The sequence below is a fragment of the Poecile atricapillus genome, chromosome 6 (genome assembly GCF_030490865.1).
Source record: "Poecile atricapillus isolate bPoeAtr1 chromosome 6, bPoeAtr1.hap1, whole genome shotgun sequence".
NCBI classification, from domain to species: Eukaryota; Metazoa; Chordata; class Aves; order Passeriformes; family Paridae; genus Poecile; species Poecile atricapillus.
This window is the reverse complement of record NC_081254.1, coordinates 11,139,818-11,158,283: the sequence shown is the minus strand read 5'-3', so window position 1 is coordinate 11,158,283 and position 18,466 is coordinate 11,139,818. Positions and strand designations below refer to the sequence as shown.

Below are 18,466 nucleotides of genomic sequence, written 5' to 3'. Positions count from 1 at the left end.
CTGGTGTTTGGGTGCCTGCATAAATCGTGGGATTAATGGCTGCATATTTCTACAGGTTTTAGACTAGGATGCCAAAGCACTTCTCAAACACAAATAAATTTAGCCTCCTTTCCTCTATGAAACTCAGGGACTTGGTTCTGCAGTAACACTTCCCCCCTCTCTAATTCCCACACATGTACTTGTTACTGACATATATATGACTCTGGTCAATATAGGTGCTTAACTTTTTAAAGAGCCTGTGTAAGTCACTAAGTGCATATTGATTTGAAGCAAATGTAAATTAGAATTAATTTTGACTTGCTAACGTAGTCAAATAAGGAACATTTCTATTGATCTCTGTCCCAGAAGCCAATTATCTGGATTAAGTGTTTTTATTACGTAAAATGCAGAGTATAGTATATATCATTCTGCATTGATCAGTGTGAAATTGCATATTTAAGACAAAGACTGTAAGTAAGAGTAGTTAACAAGTGATTTATTTTTAAAAAGCATATCTTCTTTTATTTACCCCCTGCTCTTCCCTGTTCGAATGCTGTGCTTGTAACTACAGCTGAATAGGAGGTTGTTGATGCATGTGGATCAACAGGGATTCTTGTTCATATCATTTCCATTTCAGCTTCCTTCCCTTTCACTCTGCTCCATCTATACTGTGTGTTCCCTCTCCGTTCTGCTTCCCCAGCCCCCTTATCTGTATTTTCTTCTCCTTAGCGTTGAGCAGTTCTTGCTGTACTATGCTGTGCATGAAAAAAACGCTTCCTACATTGGATAAATACATTGCAGCGATCGGTCCTGCAAGCAAGCACTGCTCAGCATCAGGAGCATTTACTAGAGCACGTACAGGTGATGGTTATAAAAAGTGTGCTGAATACACATCACAGGGATGCTGTAGCCAGTGCCAGGGGTACGGGCACCGCCGGCCCCTTTGCGGCCGCTCTGCCGGGGCTCAGCGGGCGGCGGGGCCCCGCTCCTTCCCCCGCCGAGCCCCGGGCTCGCCGGTGCCATCTCGGGAGCAGGATGCGGCCACGGCGCGCTGTTACCAGGCTTGCGCTTGCAAGACGGCGACCTCCAGGAATCGCTCTTCCTCCCGTTATCCAAACACTGACATTATCTGTATGTATCACTATAGCGGTCCGTGCCTCAGCCCCGAAGCAACTTAATAATCTCGGTAACATCCTGCTCTCAACTCATTCTCTTGGCAGTAGTTTTAATTACGTTTCGGGCTCCTGAATGAATTTGTTTTCTCTGGATCCTCGGTATATTGAGACGCTTGTCACGTTTGGGTGCCTGCGATCACTGATGCGTTTGTTTTACGGGATGAATTAGTCTTCTGAGTCTGAGCATGTCCAATTTATGAATTAGATTTCATTGAAAGCTAGAACAAAAAAAACAAGAAAAGGTTCTGCTGTACCACTTCTCTTCCCCACCACCTCGTCCCCAACGCGGGGATAAAAAGCTCGCATTTCCATTTCTCTCCGCAAACACGGATCATGTCCCGGGCTCGAGCGTGTGGAAGGAGGAAGGGGCATTCCCTCCTCCACCTCCCGCTTCGGCGCGGTGCCGTCGCGCCGCCCCCCGTCGCTGAAGTTGGAGGAGCGGCAGCGGGCGCAGCCCCGCGCCCTTACCTGCGGGGGCGTCCCGCGGTGCCGGGCCGGCCGGGGGCTGCGGGAGAGGCCGCGCAGCGCTGGGCACCCTCCGGCCAGCGGCTGCGGCCCCGCGGAACAACCTGCGCCCGGCAACCGGGAGCTGCCCACCCGCCTCGCATCCCTGCGCTTGGACCATCCGTCCCCTACCCCTCTCTTCGGGAAGACATACATTATATATAAAGATATATATATATATATACATATATATATATAATTCTGGCTGTATCTAATCTGTTCCATCGCGGGCAGCTGCCCTGGCGTGGCCCCGGCGCGGCCGGTGTGCCCCGCTCGCTGCCCGCCCGCCGCGCCGTGCCCCGGCGGCACCGAGCGCCGAGGCTCCGCAGTCACGTGGCGCGGGGGGCGGGCGGCGGCGGCGGGGGGGCCGCTCCGCAGTTCGCGGTCTGCCGGCGCCCCGGCACACACCGAGCGCTGGAGGCTCCGCCGCGCCGCCTGCCAACCCGGGATCTACCTCCGTGATTTTCTAGCCCCGTTTTTTTTTTTTTTTTTTTCCCTGGATTTTTTTTTTTTTTTTCCTTCCTATTGCCCGTTTTCCTCAATCTTGGAAAATCTTGGGGCGCTGGGGGATTTTGGGATTTTTTTTTTCTAAGAGGGTGTCTGGGCATCTCCCTCCTGCGCCCGCTGCCTTGCTCCACCTGCCCTTGCGCCTTTTTTCTTCTTTCCCACTGTCTCTCCACCAAACCCGGGCTGATGTGCTGTGCGAGAGGCTGGAAATGGAAGTGTTGATGCTCTGGCTTTTCCCCTGGATATTTCAGTGCGTTTCGGTGCGGGCGGACTCCATCATCCACATTGGTAAGAGAGGGAGCGGGGGGGGGGGGGGGGTGGTTTGGAGAGGGACGCGGTAGATGAATAAATAAATATATAAAGGAAGCGTCTCGTTTAGCCGCGATAATGTCACGGGCAGCGGTGGAACCCAACTCTACAGAGAGACAGGAGGACGGATGGGAGGAAGGCAGCTGTCTTCCGCCCCCGATTGTAAAGTTAGGGGTGAAATGCCGCCTGTGCGCCGGGCCGGGAGCGGGCAGGGGACCCACCGGGGCCGCCGCTGCGGTCTCCCATGTGGCTGGGGAGTCTGTGCTTGGACCTGTTTGCGTGGAAAGGCTTTCTTCCCCCGCACCCCCCGCCTCCTCGCCACCGAAAACAAAACAACCGCCCCCATCACCCGAGAAGGAGAGAGGCATAATCTGAACGTGCTCGCAGGGAAAACTTTCGGGGAGATAATCCCCTGGTTTCCATCTCCTGCCGTAGCAGGTGTCAGCCAAGCCGGAATACGGGGGGCGGAGGGGCGAACTTGGCTGGGAAAGGGTTAGAAAGGCGAGCTTTGCAGCGGCTCTGTGTGAGTGTGTGCGTGTGTCTGTGTGTGTGTCTATGCGCGCAACTGTTGTGGTTTGAATAAGATCTCATTAAAACCCCTGGGCAGCAAGAAGGCTGGATCAGTGGGAGGAAGAGAAGGATGAATAAGAGGCAAAGGAAAGGCTGATGTGAACTTTTATGGCTTCTGGGAGCAAGGCATGGTGATGTCCGCGGGAAGCCTGGCAAGCAGAAGCGAGGCTCTGCAGTCACCTTTTGGCTGGTGTTGAAAGGTACCAGCAGGAACGAAAATGAGGATGTTTAGGGGCGGAGAGGGGGGGAGAGAATCACTTGTGGAGGATGATAGAGGAGGAAACAGGAGTATGGCCGGGAAATGAAAAGCCGTAATTCCCACCAGTCTTTCGGGGCGGATGGGAGATCAGAAAAAGGAGGGGGCCGGAGTAGGAGCCATCCTGGCCAGGGGAGGCTCCACGGAGACGGGAAGAAAGTCCCGTGTCGACCCGAGGCAGGGAAGGGGAGAAGGGGACCAGCCCTGTTACAAGTTTTCCGGCACCGACAGCTCCGGGGCCGGTGGGAAGGAGGCTCCTGTCGTCGCCACTCGCCTCCGGAGCCTGGGGGCGCAGCCAAGGCAGACAGCATTGCGGAGCCATTAAGGAGATGGGGTCAGCCCTGACCGCAGCGGGGGCTCCGGCCCGGGGGCAGTCCCCAGGGCAGGGCAGATCCCCGCGGCACTGGGGCCAGACCCCATAGGGAACGGCCGGGGTAGAAGAGTGGGTGAAGGAGCTTCTGCGGGGCTCGCTCTCGGCCCCGCTTCTCCTGCCCGTGGACCGTGTCAGCTCGGCCTCTCCCCGCACGAAGTTCAGCCCGAGTGCTGCCTGCTAAGTGCTGGCAGAAAGAGCGGTCCGCTGGGCAGGAGCGGGGAGCTGCTGTGTGCCGAGCTGTGATGTACACGGGCAGTGCACGGAGGCTCAAGCCACAGGCACGCACGGTGTGAATCAGCAGGACTTTTCCAGGCTGGGGAATAATGTTTTTTGCTTGTTTTGTTGCCAGCTCAAAGATCTCCCAGCGCCGCGTAGAGCAGGGCAGTAAGCCTGGCGTGGGCACACACACGCTCCGTGGAGAGGGATTTTATGTAACACACATCGCCAGATGTTTTCACGTTAACTGCATAAACAGGACAGTGAAATTAAAGCTTCCAGGTTACCGGACACAAATCCCGGCTGCACGTTCGTGTGTGCCCGTAAGCCTCAATAAAACCACGGCCCGAAAGGCAGCATCCCAGGGAGAGGTGAGCAGTGAGCAAAAAGTTGTTGGAGTTTCCAAGCCTGCTCCCTTTCCCGTCACTGGCGAAGCAAGTCCATCACCCCGCCGTGCCTCTGGTTCAGGGCACCGTAAATGCCGCTGGAGCAGAAGTGTCCGGGAGGAATGCTGCGCTTCCCCGTGCCCGGGACGAGGCCGCCCACGAGTGTGGCCCGGCCCCACAGGCTCTCGGTGCCCTCGGGGCTGCCCCAGCCGTGCCGTGCGAGCCGGCGAGAGCCCTGCACGGCCCAGAGGGGAGCGGGGGTCCGGGAGCGGCGGGCGGGCCGAGCCCTCCTCACCTTCTGCCGCCTTCCTCCCCTCAGGTGCCATTTTCGAAGGCAATGCTGCCAAGGACGACGAGGTGTTCAAGCAGGCGGTGTCAGATCTGAACCTCAATGACGACATCCTCCAGAGCGAGAAAATCACTTACTCCATCAAGCTCATAGAGGCCAACAATCCCTTCCATGCGGTGCAGGAAGGTGAGCGCCTCGGGCGGCACCCACGGCGCGGGGGGGTTGGCTACGTGGACGGGACGGGGCTGAGGAAGGATCGTGCCGGCCCATCGGCGGGGAGGGGGCGCCCGTGACAGCCCGGACCTGTCCTGGCGCTCGGCTGGAAACTTTTCTTCGGTCGGGGGTTGGCGCTGTCTTACAAGGAAAGGGGAGGAGGAACGGCGGTGTGCGGCGGCGGCAGCGCCGCCGTGCCCAGCCCGGTCCGGCCCAGCCCAGCCCGGCCCTGCCCAGCCCAGCCCGGCTCGGCTCAGCCCAGCCCAGCCCAGCCCGGCTCAGCCCAGCCCAGCCCGGCCGTGCGCGCAGGGCAGCCCGGGCCGGGGCCGCAGCCGCGCTGCGGAGGGACGGCCGGACACGGCAGGGCAGGGCACGGCATGGGGGCTCCCCAGCGCTCCTGGCTCCGCCGGTGCGGAAGGCAGGCCGGGCCACGGTCGCAGCGCTGCCCCGGTGCCACCAGCAGGGCCACGCGTGGAGGCGGCGGGACAGGGCACGGAAGGGTCCCGGCCGCAGGGAGGGAGGGAGGGAGGCGGTGCGGCGGCACCGAGGGGCCGGGCAGGGGACTCGACAGAGGCGGGAGCGGTGCGGAAGGCGCGGGCACAAGCGGGCACCTCTCCCCGAGCATCCAGGGAGGCAGGGCCGGGGCGGCAACGGGAGCTCCCTCGGGGGGCCGGGCAGCGGGGGAGGGAGCCGGCTGAAAGCCTTCCCAGAGTTTGCAAGATCTGAAAAGTAGCTACGTTGGTAAATCATTCCAATTAGGGTTTTTTTTTTTTTTTTTTTTTTTTTTCAGAAGGGAAACATTTAAATTAATTAGCTTGCCTTTACAAATAAGACTTTAAAAAGATATTATTTGTGATTTAATGAAGCGAAGGTTAATTATGGCCTAGGTTATTTAAGAAGCTGTGTTTTTCAGTAGTAATTATTCTAGAAACAGAGAGCTATTTATATACCCAGACTAGAATATTTAAAAAAATGATTCATCACCAGCCTTACCCTTAGTTTTACAGAGCACAGCGAATCTTTCCTGGGATGAAAATTTGCATTAATCCATATGTATTTATGTCTAAATTGTGTACATGCAAATTATGGCTACAAAATTAAACCGAATGTTAATTTTCATGAACTCTGAACAATTTCTTCTGCTCTCTCTTTTCCTCAGATTAGCTGCTAGTTAATATTATCAGGAGAAACAGCAATATATATCTTTTCAAGTGCCACATTCCATTGACACTAGGATTACTTCAGCTGCTCTGAAAACTTAGAAAGGTGATATGAAAAAAAGCCTTTATGAAAATGGGAAAAAGGGGACTTGAAAACAAAATTCCACCCACATATTCAGACACCAGAGGAAAACAAAAATCTTTAAATAATGGTGGGTTGAATTATTGGCAAAGAATAACTGAACAATTGGATCTTCTTACATTTGCAAAAACTCAGTGTCCTATATTGGAGCTTATTCATATTCATGGAAGTGACAGTAGTTGGCTGGCTGAACAATGGCTTTCAACAATGTCTCTTCTCAGAAGTAAAACTGTATGAAACCATTTTGAATATCCAGTGTTCTGAGCTGGCAGTCTGGTGGATGGGGTCCCTTTGCTCAGTTTTGTTAAAAGCAGGAAAGCATGACCTAGTGGAGGATTCTTGGTCTAGTAATGCTTTTTTTTAAAATCGAGTTATTTTCTAACCTCGAAGGCTTGGGTTGCATGCATGAAGACTACTATGAAAATAAATTCTCTGTGTTGAAATTCTATGCTGCATCCACAGAAAGGAGCCTAGGCAGATTTTCATACATTTTGGTACAGGAGCTTTGTGCTACCTGAATATATGTAAATAAAGATGTTTTCTACTGTCCTTTCCAAGATGCTCTTTCACGGCTCATTGATGTCCCTTCCATTGATGTCCCTTTCAAGATGCTTTTTCACTGCCCGTTGCAGTTCAAACTACTCTTTGATGAACTGATACCATGCTGCAAAATTAAGGAAGTGGTTGACAATTCTACACAATTCCAAGAACTTGTTCTCTGTCGCTACTTCATTAAGGCACATCAATGTGTCTTCTTTTGGGAGGACTGCGGAATGATCCTTTCTGCAAAAGCTTGCCACAATGGGAGACCCAAGAAAAGAGTGTCTGAGTGCTTAATTTCCTGACTTGTTTTGTTGGTTCAAGTCAGGTCTTTTTTTTTGACCTAAAATTTAATTTCCTACCTTTGAAACTGTCATCCATGCAGACAGAATAATCCGTGGGATGTACAAGTTTCTGGTCTGTTCTTACTGAGCAGTGTCTCATTGCCCAATGTTACTTGGTGGTGTTCTGACTACTCAGAATCTCATTGTACCTCACTGTATGGGTGTCCTACTCATTTTGGTAAAATACTGCATGTTGTAGTCAGAACAACCTGGAGCAAATCCGCTGCCCAGACTGCTCACAGAACCTTGCTACCGCTACATAAAATGCCCTGACATCCACATTATTCTTCTGCAGCATCTTTCCAAACAGTGCCATGGAAATCAGTGTTGCAAGCCTTAGCTTTACAGGGATGGAACTTCTTTACAAATAAAAACCAATTTGGAATAAAATTAGACCATTGTGATACCACCACCAGAATAGTTCACAGAAGCAAACCAATCACAATTTTTTTATTTGAAGTGTCTTTTGAACTGTCTTGTAAGATGACATTGTAAATTATCCTTAAGTCCTTTTAAAAGAGAACTTCAAAGAGGGACCTTCATTTCAATGATGTTGTGCTGGTAGAATTACAGAAAGTCATTGTTCCACATAACAACGTCTATTACACAACAATGAAACTTTAATTACTGATAGAGATAGTTCTAACATGTGTTTGTCCTGGCATTTTACTGTGTAGTTACAGAACATCTGCATGGGTAGGAAGCACAGAAGAGTAGTGCCAGCAGGGTTTTCTTGGAGCAGCAATGCATTCACAGAACTAAAGGCCAAACAGAAAATACCTTGCTTTTCATGCAGAGTAGTTTTCAGTGCTGGGATGTGATGAGAGGTATTGCTAGATTTTGGGGAAAAAAGCTCAAAAACTCTAGGGACTTTGCTATAGTGAGGTAAGGGAATCATAGTGATAGTCTCTGGTGACTGAAATCAGTAAATAAAATGGAGAGATAGTTTTTCTTCAAAGATTTGGTGGACACTTGTGTTAATGGTTGTGTTAGGTGCCAGAGAACTGCAGTTAATAAAAAGTATAAATTTTGTTTCCTTCTTTGTCTTTCATTTCACTGTATATTCCATAAACAAGATCCTATTGTGCTGATGAATAACGAGATTGTTTTGGTCTCATCCAACTCATTCTGTGACAAAGTGCGGCAAATGGGTGCAAGGAACTCCAGTAGCAAGGGATGAAACGGTAAAGAATGAACAAACCCTGGGGTGTGCATAAAATAGACCTGTTTTGTCTGCCCTTGCAAGCAGTCATTGCATTTTGTAGAATATTGCTTTTATGTATGTGGCAATTACTTGAGGGAAAAATTGTTTTCTCACTGACTGTTATGGGAGGAAATATACATGGGGAATCATTGTTCTTTTCATATGATTTAGAGAAATAAGCTCAAACCACAAACGTAAAGTTAAACTAGATTCTCGCTTCCAAAAGAGTTATGTGCTCAGTTTCAGTTAAGTGGTTTCAGTGTGGGCTTGTTTGTTTGTGGTATGTATTTAAACTAGTACTGTAGTAACCTTTTCGTGATTCAAGGATTCACATAAGCTCAAAGCTATGAGAAACTTTTAAGTTTTTTTTAAGCTTTCCATTTAAATTGAGATTTCTGAGCCTGTCGTTGTTCAGATGGGACTGTGTGCATGACGTACAGATGGCAAGCAGGTTTATGGATGGGCTTGAAAATGTGATGGCATGTTTATACTAGAAAAACCCAAACAAAACTGACCTGTAAGTTTTTAAAACGTTGCTTTCAAAAGGGACATAGTCAGCTGCAGGTCAAAACTGGGACATGAGAAAGCTGATACTGACTGTTTGTAGTGCCCTTAGCAGAAGGGATCCAAAGGAGCCTGTTACTCAGAAACTGCAAAACTTTAAACCCCTTTTTCTCAGTGGATGATGCTTACACATCTATGTAGCTTTCCTGGAGCTGAAACTTGCTGTTCTCTCTGCATAGCAATTTCAAATGAATTGTTTCTAATTTGGGAGGCCTTGTATGTGTGCTTGTTGATGTTAAAATTCTGTCAGTTCTGGAAACCAGAACAAATTTGGAAAATCAGAATGTGATTGGAGAGCAAGAATGGTGTTCCATAAATGGGTTTATTGTCAGTCCCATACACACTGCTGTGGTTTCAGAGCAACTCAGAGCTGCTGAGTTTTTAGGTGTCTGTGCTGTCATACCATTGAGTGAATGTGATCTGTTATCATAGTCTCTAGCAATTTGTAATGATATGTACTTGACATAAAATAGAATAGACAGAATAGACTATTTCAGTGGGAAGTAACCTACAACAATATCTATTCCAGCTGCCTGAATAATTCAGGGCTGACCAAGAGTTCAAGCATGTTGTTAAAAGCAATGTCCAAGTGCCTCAACCGCTGACAGGCTTGTGGCATCAAGCACCTCTCTAGAAAGGCTGTTCCAGTGTCTGACCACCCTTGCAGTAAGGAAATGCTTCCTCATGTCCAGTCTAAACCTCCCGTGACACAACTCTGAACCATTCCCTCACATCATGTCACTGGATCTCAGGGAGAATAGATCAGCACATGGCTCTTAATCTATCTTGTCTCAGCACATATATTTAATGTTGGAACCACAGTTGCTTTCTACAGTTTTATTTGTTGAGAAGGTATAAGCTGATCAAATAAGATGAAATACAGACCTGGAGAAACAGACTCAGCAGCTTCATTGCTATTTATATTTATTCATGAAATATCGCATGTACAAATTACTAGGGTTTTTTTCCCTTTTTTTTTTTTTTTCTTTGTTAAAAAATAACCTTAAGAAACAAGGCTTTATTGATCTGGCTGCACTGGCTTGGGGAACTGGGTGTATAGGTAGAACCTATAGGCTGTACCTAAATTTTTAATGTAAAACATTAAAAAAATCTCATCCAGCAGAATTGCAAAGGATTGGTTTATATCGATGTACTGTCAGTTTTTCTCCAGTATTTTCTCTTGAGTCTGTCACTGTCAGGCAACTTTACCTTTATCTGCTCTTCTTCTATGCTTGAACACCAATTTCACACTGTTTTCATTGGGGTGCAAGGTTTTGTTTGGAAGTTTTGACAGGTGCACTCTTAACTCTCTGGAAAGCACATACTGTTACATACTTATTTTTAAGTTCAGTATCAACTTTTAACAGTTTTTAAAAGCCAACCAGAAAGTGTAGGTAGTGGGTTCCCACCTGTGGTCAGAGAGGCCTTGATGTGCAACTACATGTTTTTTTCTACTGGTTTTCTGCATCTAAAAGCTGTTGCTCAGTGGGGTGAATGAGTTTAACAGTTTTACCTCCTTAGGCCCTCTGAGATCAGACCACAGTTTGTTAAGGACTGGCACAGTGAAGACATCTGTGACACTATCATCTCATTGTGCTTGTGTTTTTATGCTCTACAGTTGTGTATCCTGGCGTATTATAAACAAGAGTGTTTGCAGAGCTAAAGAAAACAGCAAATTAAAATGTCCATCTCCTCATATTCTTGTGTTTTTATGTTGAAAGCAGGGACATGTAGTAGGGAGGAAAGGAGTAGATTGCCCCTGAGGGAGTCACTTTGGTGCTGAGGAGGAAGGCAGGCTCCAGACTATGGGCCAATATCTCTATCCCCTTTTGTTTTGTCGGTTCATCCCTCTTGCTCTTTGTTACTTGGTAGCCAACAGCTGTTCCGTTCTGGTCACAGTTTAACTGCAGGTGCAGAATATTTGGTACTTCTGAGAGGCAGTCCCTGGTACAGTTTGGGTGTTTTTACGGGCTGTACAGGGTTAGTTGCACCCCAGCCACGTGCTCTGCCTTTGCAGAGGCTCCCATCAGTTCAGGCTGGGCTGGCCAGAGCTTGGTGTGACACAGTGTCACACATCGGGTGCTGCAGGCACTCAGGGGAACGAGCGTGTGTCACAGCATCCTGAGGGAGCAGGAGGCTTTCTGTGCAAACACCAGCAGCGTGAATGGGACCTGATCAGAGCATGTGGTCCTGCTCCAGCTTGGGTGGAGTCTGGGGATGGAGAGGAAGCCACGAGAGGCATCTCAGTTCCTGCTTGCTGTAGGATGACAGGGTATACCATATTATTTTCATTCTTTGCAGTTAAAACTCTTAGTTTGAAAGTTTTTTTTTTTTAAATTTTTACTTCTTCCATCTGCATAGCAGGTTACGTGCATTTCTTCTTTCTTCTAATTGAAGACTTGCTAATACTTCTGTTTCTATGTTAGTTGTGGGTGACCCATCCATTTTAAGGGTCTCATACAGAAAATTAGCTGCAGTTTAGGCTACAGTTCTTTTGCAGTGTGTAATGGTCTTTCCACTGATCTTGCTCCTGGTCCTGCTCATTTACCAAGGAGCTGCAGTCGGGTTTCTTATTCTGGAATTTCATTATGGAAAATATGCTACATCATTAACTGATGTGCTAGAAATTATCCCAAAAGATCACAAATAAGCAGTGTTCATAAAAATGTTAGGGAACATATTTCAGGGTTAAATATTTTCTTCGTGTTTCTCTTATTATCTTTTAGAGAAAATAATTTTCTGAGCACTTTGTTTGTCTGTGGCAGCTGTTCTCAGTCATTAATGTGGAGGAGGATCTGTAAAAGTGAAATGAGTACACAAAACCTCCTCAGCTTGATCTAGTTAAAATAATGGCTCAAGAACAGGATCCTGAACTGTGAAATACAATCTGGATATATGCATATACATGCATGCCCATATACTCTGTACAAATAATTTAATTGCTAGACTTCTGTAATGTGTCCAGCAGGGAATATGCCTTGAGCCTTTCTGTGTTCAGAATCTTCCAGCTACAGATGATGAGGGGATTGACTATCTAAGTATTAAATTTTAAATTACATCTTTATACTTGCTGAATGAGATGAATTTAATATTTTGATGTGATTTATCATGCTGAGGTTGAGCCATACAGTGAAAGTAGTTAAAGCAGCACATTCTTTGAACAGAGGGGATGTCATCATGTTTATTAAAACTGTTTGTGGCTTACCACAGTTGTTTACTGGGAGAAAAACAAAGCAAAGCCTCAAAGCCAAGTTATACAGCTGTAATAGTGCCTGACTGTAAGACTGTAGCACACCAAGACTGTAGCTGAAACAGTTACTTCAGATTTAATTTTTTGTCATTTCAGAGCAGCCAAACTCTTTTTTTAAGAAAAAATCAAAATGTTTCTCATACTTCTATTCATAATAAATTCCCTCTGAGGGGAAGTGCTGCTGTGTCTTTGTCTCTGTTATCTTCTGCTTAGAGGTGTTTTTTCAACTTGCCCCTCAGAAAAAAAATATTACTTAGATTGTTGGAATCATGCTGCTGTGTGAGCCTTGTAATTGTAGGAAATTAAACTTTTTTTTTTAAACCTGCAAATGTCTGTGTTTTTCTGAAAGCACCCTGCTAGAATAAAATTGATCCCCAGGGCTGTTTTTTTTTTTTTTTTTTTTTTTTTTTTACATTGGCTAGGCATTTCTCCATAATTTTCAGTTATTTGAGTTGGTGATTTTGAGAAATGGTTTACATGTTCAATTTCATATTTTTGCACTTCTTTTATTTTGATGTAATAGTACTCACAGTGATTTTTCTTACACATGGGCATGCTGTGGGTCCTTTCCTTTTGGAAATCTGTTGAAAGTGTTCAGGTTTCAGACTGAGGAATGACACATCTTATGCACAGGGCACATATGAATCCTGCAGACTTCCTTATACAGAACTGTGTTGACCTGAGAATCCTTTCCATTTCACTTTATGCTGAGGAAAGGGAGCAGTTGATGCTGATCCTTAGTGTAGCTCTTTTCATATTAGGAATCTTGTCAAGAAAACAGAAGTGGGATTGTTAAGTAGATTGTTAAGTAGTATACAACATTTTGAGATACTCATTTTATATCATGTAGATCTGTAGTAATTTCAAAGGCAGGTAATAATGATATGCTAATATTCCAGGTTTTCTTTTGTTTATATTACTTTAGGGCAGTAAATATCTGAAATGAGAATTACATTGAAAGGCTTCCTTTTATGTTTTTCCTAATAGCTTGCATTTAATTATAATTTGGAGACTTTTTTTCTGTATTTGAAAAAGGGTTCAGGTTTGTGAGTTTGGAGTGCATTTTATAGCCTGAAAGATTTGTCTTATCATGAAAAGGCTGTCTGCACTAGCACAGCTTTTGTGAAGTTCCTGCATTCTGACCCTGTTGTGCCTGTCCATTTTCTCCCTTCTGCCTCTTACATATTCAGTTATACAGTAAGAATGGAATACTGGAAAGCACTAACAGCCAGTCCTTAAAGGTAGAAAGAACCAAGAGGCATTAATTTCAAGTGTTGTTTGCCTGCATTAAAACACACAGCAGGGTTTCTGCTGCTTGACCTTACTGAGAACTATTCCCTTAGCAACCTTTCATAGAGGGAGTAAAAGGACAGTAAGAAAACAATTTCTTCCCCATATAGTCAACAGAATCATATAAGAAAATAATTTCTCTCATATAAACACATGAATCTCAAACCAAGAATTCCCGGCGGGGCCAGGGACTCATTAAGAATCCTATTCCTCAGTCTAGTGATTTAATCCTCTGCTTTTTAATTTACTTAGATCTGAGTCTCAGAGATTTTAACTAGTAATGTTGCTGATGGAATGCTTTCAATGTCCTCAAAATCTCATCGACACTCTGGTTTGTTCTTATTTAGAAATTGGATAAAATAATTTTCCATAGAACTGAATGTTCGTAAAATTAATGAGAATTGTCTTTGTCAGTGGATAAATGACACTGCTTTATACCGTTACATGATATCTAGGAAACACCAATTATTTGCTGCATGATAATACTTTCAGTAGAGAAACTGTGTAATGATCTAGAGCATTTCCATAGCCCTTTGCCTTCTTAACCTCTCTGCACCTAAATAAAGGTAAAACTTGGGATGGTGGAAGGAGGAGTTGGCTTATGGGAGACAGAGCCTCTCAGTGTCTTTGTGCATTTGCAAAGCCTTTATTTTAAAACAGTTTATTTAAAGTTAAATTTACTTTGATTTAAAAAATGCTTCAGAACTCCAAACTAAATTGTGGTGTAAATTGAGCATTGTCTTGTGTGAAATATTAGCTGTATTTTAATTGCAAAGACTGATGATTTGCCCAATTTCTATCCTACTTGAAAATATTTTTGGAATGAGAAAAGTTATCTGAGAAGTTTAAAGAAAAGGAACTTAGGATGTGATGTCTGCAAGGGTCAAACCGGAGAGGGCTAGGATGTTGAAGTGCACAAACAATAAAAGGGAGCAACCCAATTATCTGCTTTAAGGTTTTGTGGTTTTTTTTACTGAAACTTTCTTTTTCTTTTCTTTCCTTTCAGCTTGCTTTTGTCCTGAAGTTCTTCAGTTACTGTGGAAGTAACTGTTTTTGATATAGGTAGGACTTAGTGACCCAAACAGAAATAGAAAAAGCTTGTTCCTCCTCCGGTCTGAGCGAGGTGTTTCACAGTATGGGTCTGGTTTTTAAAGAAGCTGCAGAAGGGCAGGGGTGCCATATCTTAGACCAGTAATCATTTTGCAAATAATCAGCCTGTGCAAGGCATTTCACTTTCCAAGAGCAGAAAAGGAATTTCTGCTCCCAGAATGAGCTGGGGAAAGATACAGTGTAGCAGAAGTTGAGGTTGGCAAACCTCAGCTTGTAGAAAGCCCCTTGTCCAGGACAGCATGATGTGAGTGTGCCCTTATCTGGGTTAAAGCATTGTGTAGTCCACATGAAAAGTAATCTCGTGTTTCAGCACTACCTAGCTTTTTGTTTTGAAATACAGTGTAACATCAGATGAAACTGAGAGTCATCTGGGCAATATAATTAGTGATACCTGATTCTTTTGGAATCAAATCTGCAAGTCTAGTTCTCAGAAGGCATTTTACTGTCTTTGAGTAGACTTTTTTTCAGTAACCCAATATTTTTCTCAGGTGGTGTTTCTCTCTGTTATCCATTTGGTTTGTTCTTAGTGTTTTACTGCCAAGTCAGGGACTGTGGAGTTGTAGCTGGTATCTTTATGCCTGGGGTTCTTAACTAAAATCCCAGTTTCTCAAAAGAATCTGTCTGAGGAGACTCCTGTCTGTGGTTGCACTTTCCAGAGCCACCTCATCACTTCTAGCCATGCCCCATTTTGTATGAACAGCAGGTCCATCATTCTACCTTCTGGTGGGAATTGTAAATGTAAATTTTCTCTTTTTTTTTTTTTTTAGATGTCTTTTTTACCTGTCTTCTCTTGTTTAACAGCATGGTGTTTCCCCCATACTTCCCTGCCACTACTCAATAGAATAGATTTTATGAACACGCTTTACATGATTTACTGGATTATTTTATTTCCACTGCATTTTAATCATCGTGATGACATCTGTTGGCAGCAGTACACAGATGCTTTGTCAGAGTATATTCTAAGGTTTGTAAATGCTTACTGTATCTACATAACAAAACTAAGGTTTTGTCTTTTTCATTTACATTACAAGAAGTGGAATTGCATTATGGAAATGAATAGTGTCTCTGCCTTTCAGTGACCAACAGGTGAAACCTTTAAGTTTCATGTAGATTCCTGTGTTACCTGCTGCAGTGAGCCTTGCATTACAGAATTAAGTCTCTCATCCTGCTTTCACTGATATGAAGGGTAATCTTCCTCTCTTTTAAAAAAAAATTATTTTAGATTTTAACCTTTAAAGCTGTCTATCACTGCTATTACAAAGAAATGGAGAACACATAGGGACAAGAAGTCAGAGCTGCTTCTTCAGGGCATCTCTATAGCTCTAAAGAATGGCAAAATATCAGGAATGTATGAAAGAAATTACAGCAGTGGTCAGTTGTATTTGCTATAGGGCATTCTAGCAATGCTAGTAGCTGAATGTATTCAGACTAAAGTGGTAGTTTGCTTAAAAAACACTTCCTAAAACTTCTGTGAACTTGAGGCAGATTATGAATTGTCATAATTTCAAGGTGTTTGTGTTTTCTTTCTTGTGTTAATTATGTTCAAAGAGGTGTTGCACTTTGGGCAGCTCAACATGAAGAAAAGTACTTGGTGGGTATGCAAGAAATATCTTGTTGATCAAAGATGGGAGTTCATGTCCTGCATTCATGGTGGCACTGGGGCTCTAAACCAGACTTTGGTAATGCTGATGACTGGTCTTTGTTTTTGCTGGCCTGCAGGGAGACTGTTTGTAATCTGGAGTCTCGTCTCTTGCCTTGAGAAGTTGTGGGTGTTTGCATTGAGTCAGTGGAAGTGGCACATCTAAAGGATGCTGTAAGAGGAAGGCTTGGAGCAGGATGTGTTTCATGTTTTGGTTCTGAAATATATTTTCTCAGCAGAATAAATGAATAAGCTGTGACATGGGATAATTAATAGGGAAGCAAATTCTCTTAGCTCTCTTGTGTTTGTAAAAAGAGAAAATGTGCTTTAAAATGATTCATTCTTTTGGGCTTGCAGGGGAGAAAAGCTTACAGTCTGTAACTTGTGACAGACTTACAGTGTAGAAAGTTGGTGTGTTTTTTGTTTTTTTCTCTTTTGTTTATTTGTTTGTGGGTTTTTTTTTCTTTTCCAGAAACAGCATTGCTAAATTGCCCAAGGGTGTAGTTTACCTGTGTACAAAACCTGTGCATGGAGTGTAAGTTTACTGTAAAATTCATACACTGTGAAATGCAGCACAGGAGCCCAGAGAACTACTGAACAAGGCCCTGGAGAAAAATATGTATCTTACATACACACAACATTTTACCTGGCAAAATTCACCTTAAACTCAGTCACAAGTAGATCAAGGGACAGGCAGAAAAAGGTGTTAGCCTGGATTGCTCAGTTGACTTTCTGGGACAATTAGGGGAACTAAAAAGGTAAAATTGCTCTGTCTGAGGTTGAAGAAGAAATAGAAGGAGTTTCTCTGAGTGCAGGACAGCACAGCAACAGTTGGAAAGGCTCTGCTGGCTCTAATGCCCCTGAGAAGTGCCTTAAGTCAAACTGAATGCTCTTATCTGTTTGCCATTTAAATCTGTCCCAAACTACTTTGTTGGTGAGGTGAACCAGACATAAGAAGTACAAATAAATATATAGATTTAGAAAGTTCTGTCATATCTTCATCTCTTCAGGGCTACTTTGAACGTATAATTTGCAAATATCTTGTCAGATTATCACATTAACAGGGAAATAGTCATATATCCTAGGGCCTTTGGCAAGTGCACTTTGAAGCTGAGAATTTTAAGAGGCATTTTCAAGATTTAGCATGTTATTACAATGTTAATAAGTAGCCTGAGAACTGAAGAAAAACTTACGATAATGTTGATAAGATGGAACTATCTGAGGAAGCTGGGCTAAAGTTCAAATAGACATGCATGAAGGAAAATGAAATTGCTCCTCAAAAAAGGTCAGTATATATGTAAACTTGGCAATTTTTAAAAAAAAATATTTCTGGTGATGTTACATATATTAAAAAGAGAGGGTTTTGTTTTTTAGCTTTTGATCAGAAAGTTTTCTAAACAGGTATTACAAAATCATTTTCTTTATGAAACCATAGCGACAGACAATGAAGATGTAGTTTGATCTTGGTCTCATAAATTCTAATTTTACAGAGTTCTGTGAGTTTCTTCATGAGAGGTTGTTAATGTGAAGTGTGCCTGTGAAATTCCCAAAGGATTACTACCTTTGTATCCATATTTGCAAATAATGGTCCATGTGGGAAAAGTGTGGCCATCAATGTAGTAGAGTGTTCACACTGCTTTAGAAAATTGTGCCTACAATGCAGTCATCTGAAATAATACTGAGATTTAAGTTAATGGTGGGAAATATTTGCTGACAGGGCTGGCCTCAAGGCATTCTTTTTCTTTCCTAAATGATGATAAAATTTCTTGAAATGTTCTAAAGTATATTGATGGTTGTCTCAAGATGGATATATTGGCTTAAAAAAGGATTTTGCCATTCTTCCCATAATTATATTCTCTTTTTGATGAGATTTTACAGGAAACTAATTTTATCTCTTTTTCTATAGGAAAATATTTATATAGAAAGTAAACTTGTTGAGACTATTAGTTATTTTGATACAGGGAAAGGTCAATTGATTTTTCTGGATGGTGATCCTGGGTTAAGTTTTAAATTGTGGAATTTTAACTCTAACTGGTTGCTGGTGAATGAAAACAGTCAGGTGAGGAGAAATGGGAGTCCCAATAAATTTTCCAAGCTTTGATCCACACAACACGGTTAGGAAGACGGAACTTTGTGACCTCTGTGTGTGTCCTTGGGATTGGAGTTCCCCTTCCCAGTGCTCACAAAGTGTTACCAGATAGTTCATGTCTGCTCCTGACACAAGATGAGCTCCAAAAGGAATCTTCCTCTTGGAAGATAGTTTAAGGTGTTTGGTAGTCTTTAGCTTCATTTCTTATTTTCTTTCCCTGTCTTCTCACTGCCGGTATCCTTTGATCACCGAAGTACCAGAGGAAGTGATGAGATATTTGGTAAATTAGCCTGGTGCACCTCTTGGTTAATTTTGTTATCATTCTGCAGCACATACTTAAATCAAAGGTTAAATCTA

At 44.0% G+C, this 18,466-nt stretch overlaps 1 protein-coding gene across 8 annotated transcripts in view; it reads left to right on the top strand.

The window, feature by feature from the left end:
- Nucleotides 1-18,466, top strand: part of GRID1 (glutamate ionotropic receptor delta type subunit 1) — a 545,782-nt gene that overhangs the window by 60,905 nt on the left and 466,411 nt on the right. For 5 of the 8 annotated variants that reach the window (XM_058841710.1, XM_058841711.1, XM_058841712.1 and 2 more), the window contains one exon: nt 4,595-4,750. The exons of 1 other annotated variant lie outside the window; for it this stretch is intronic. In XM_058841710.1, coding sequence (XP_058697693.1) covers nt 4,595-4,750 — 156 coding nt within the window. Of the gene's footprint in view, nt 1-2,362; nt 2,454-4,594; nt 4,751-18,466 lie in introns of those variants that run through there. 2 more of the 8 variants (XM_058841708.1, XM_058841715.1) reach the window with 1 other exon arrangement.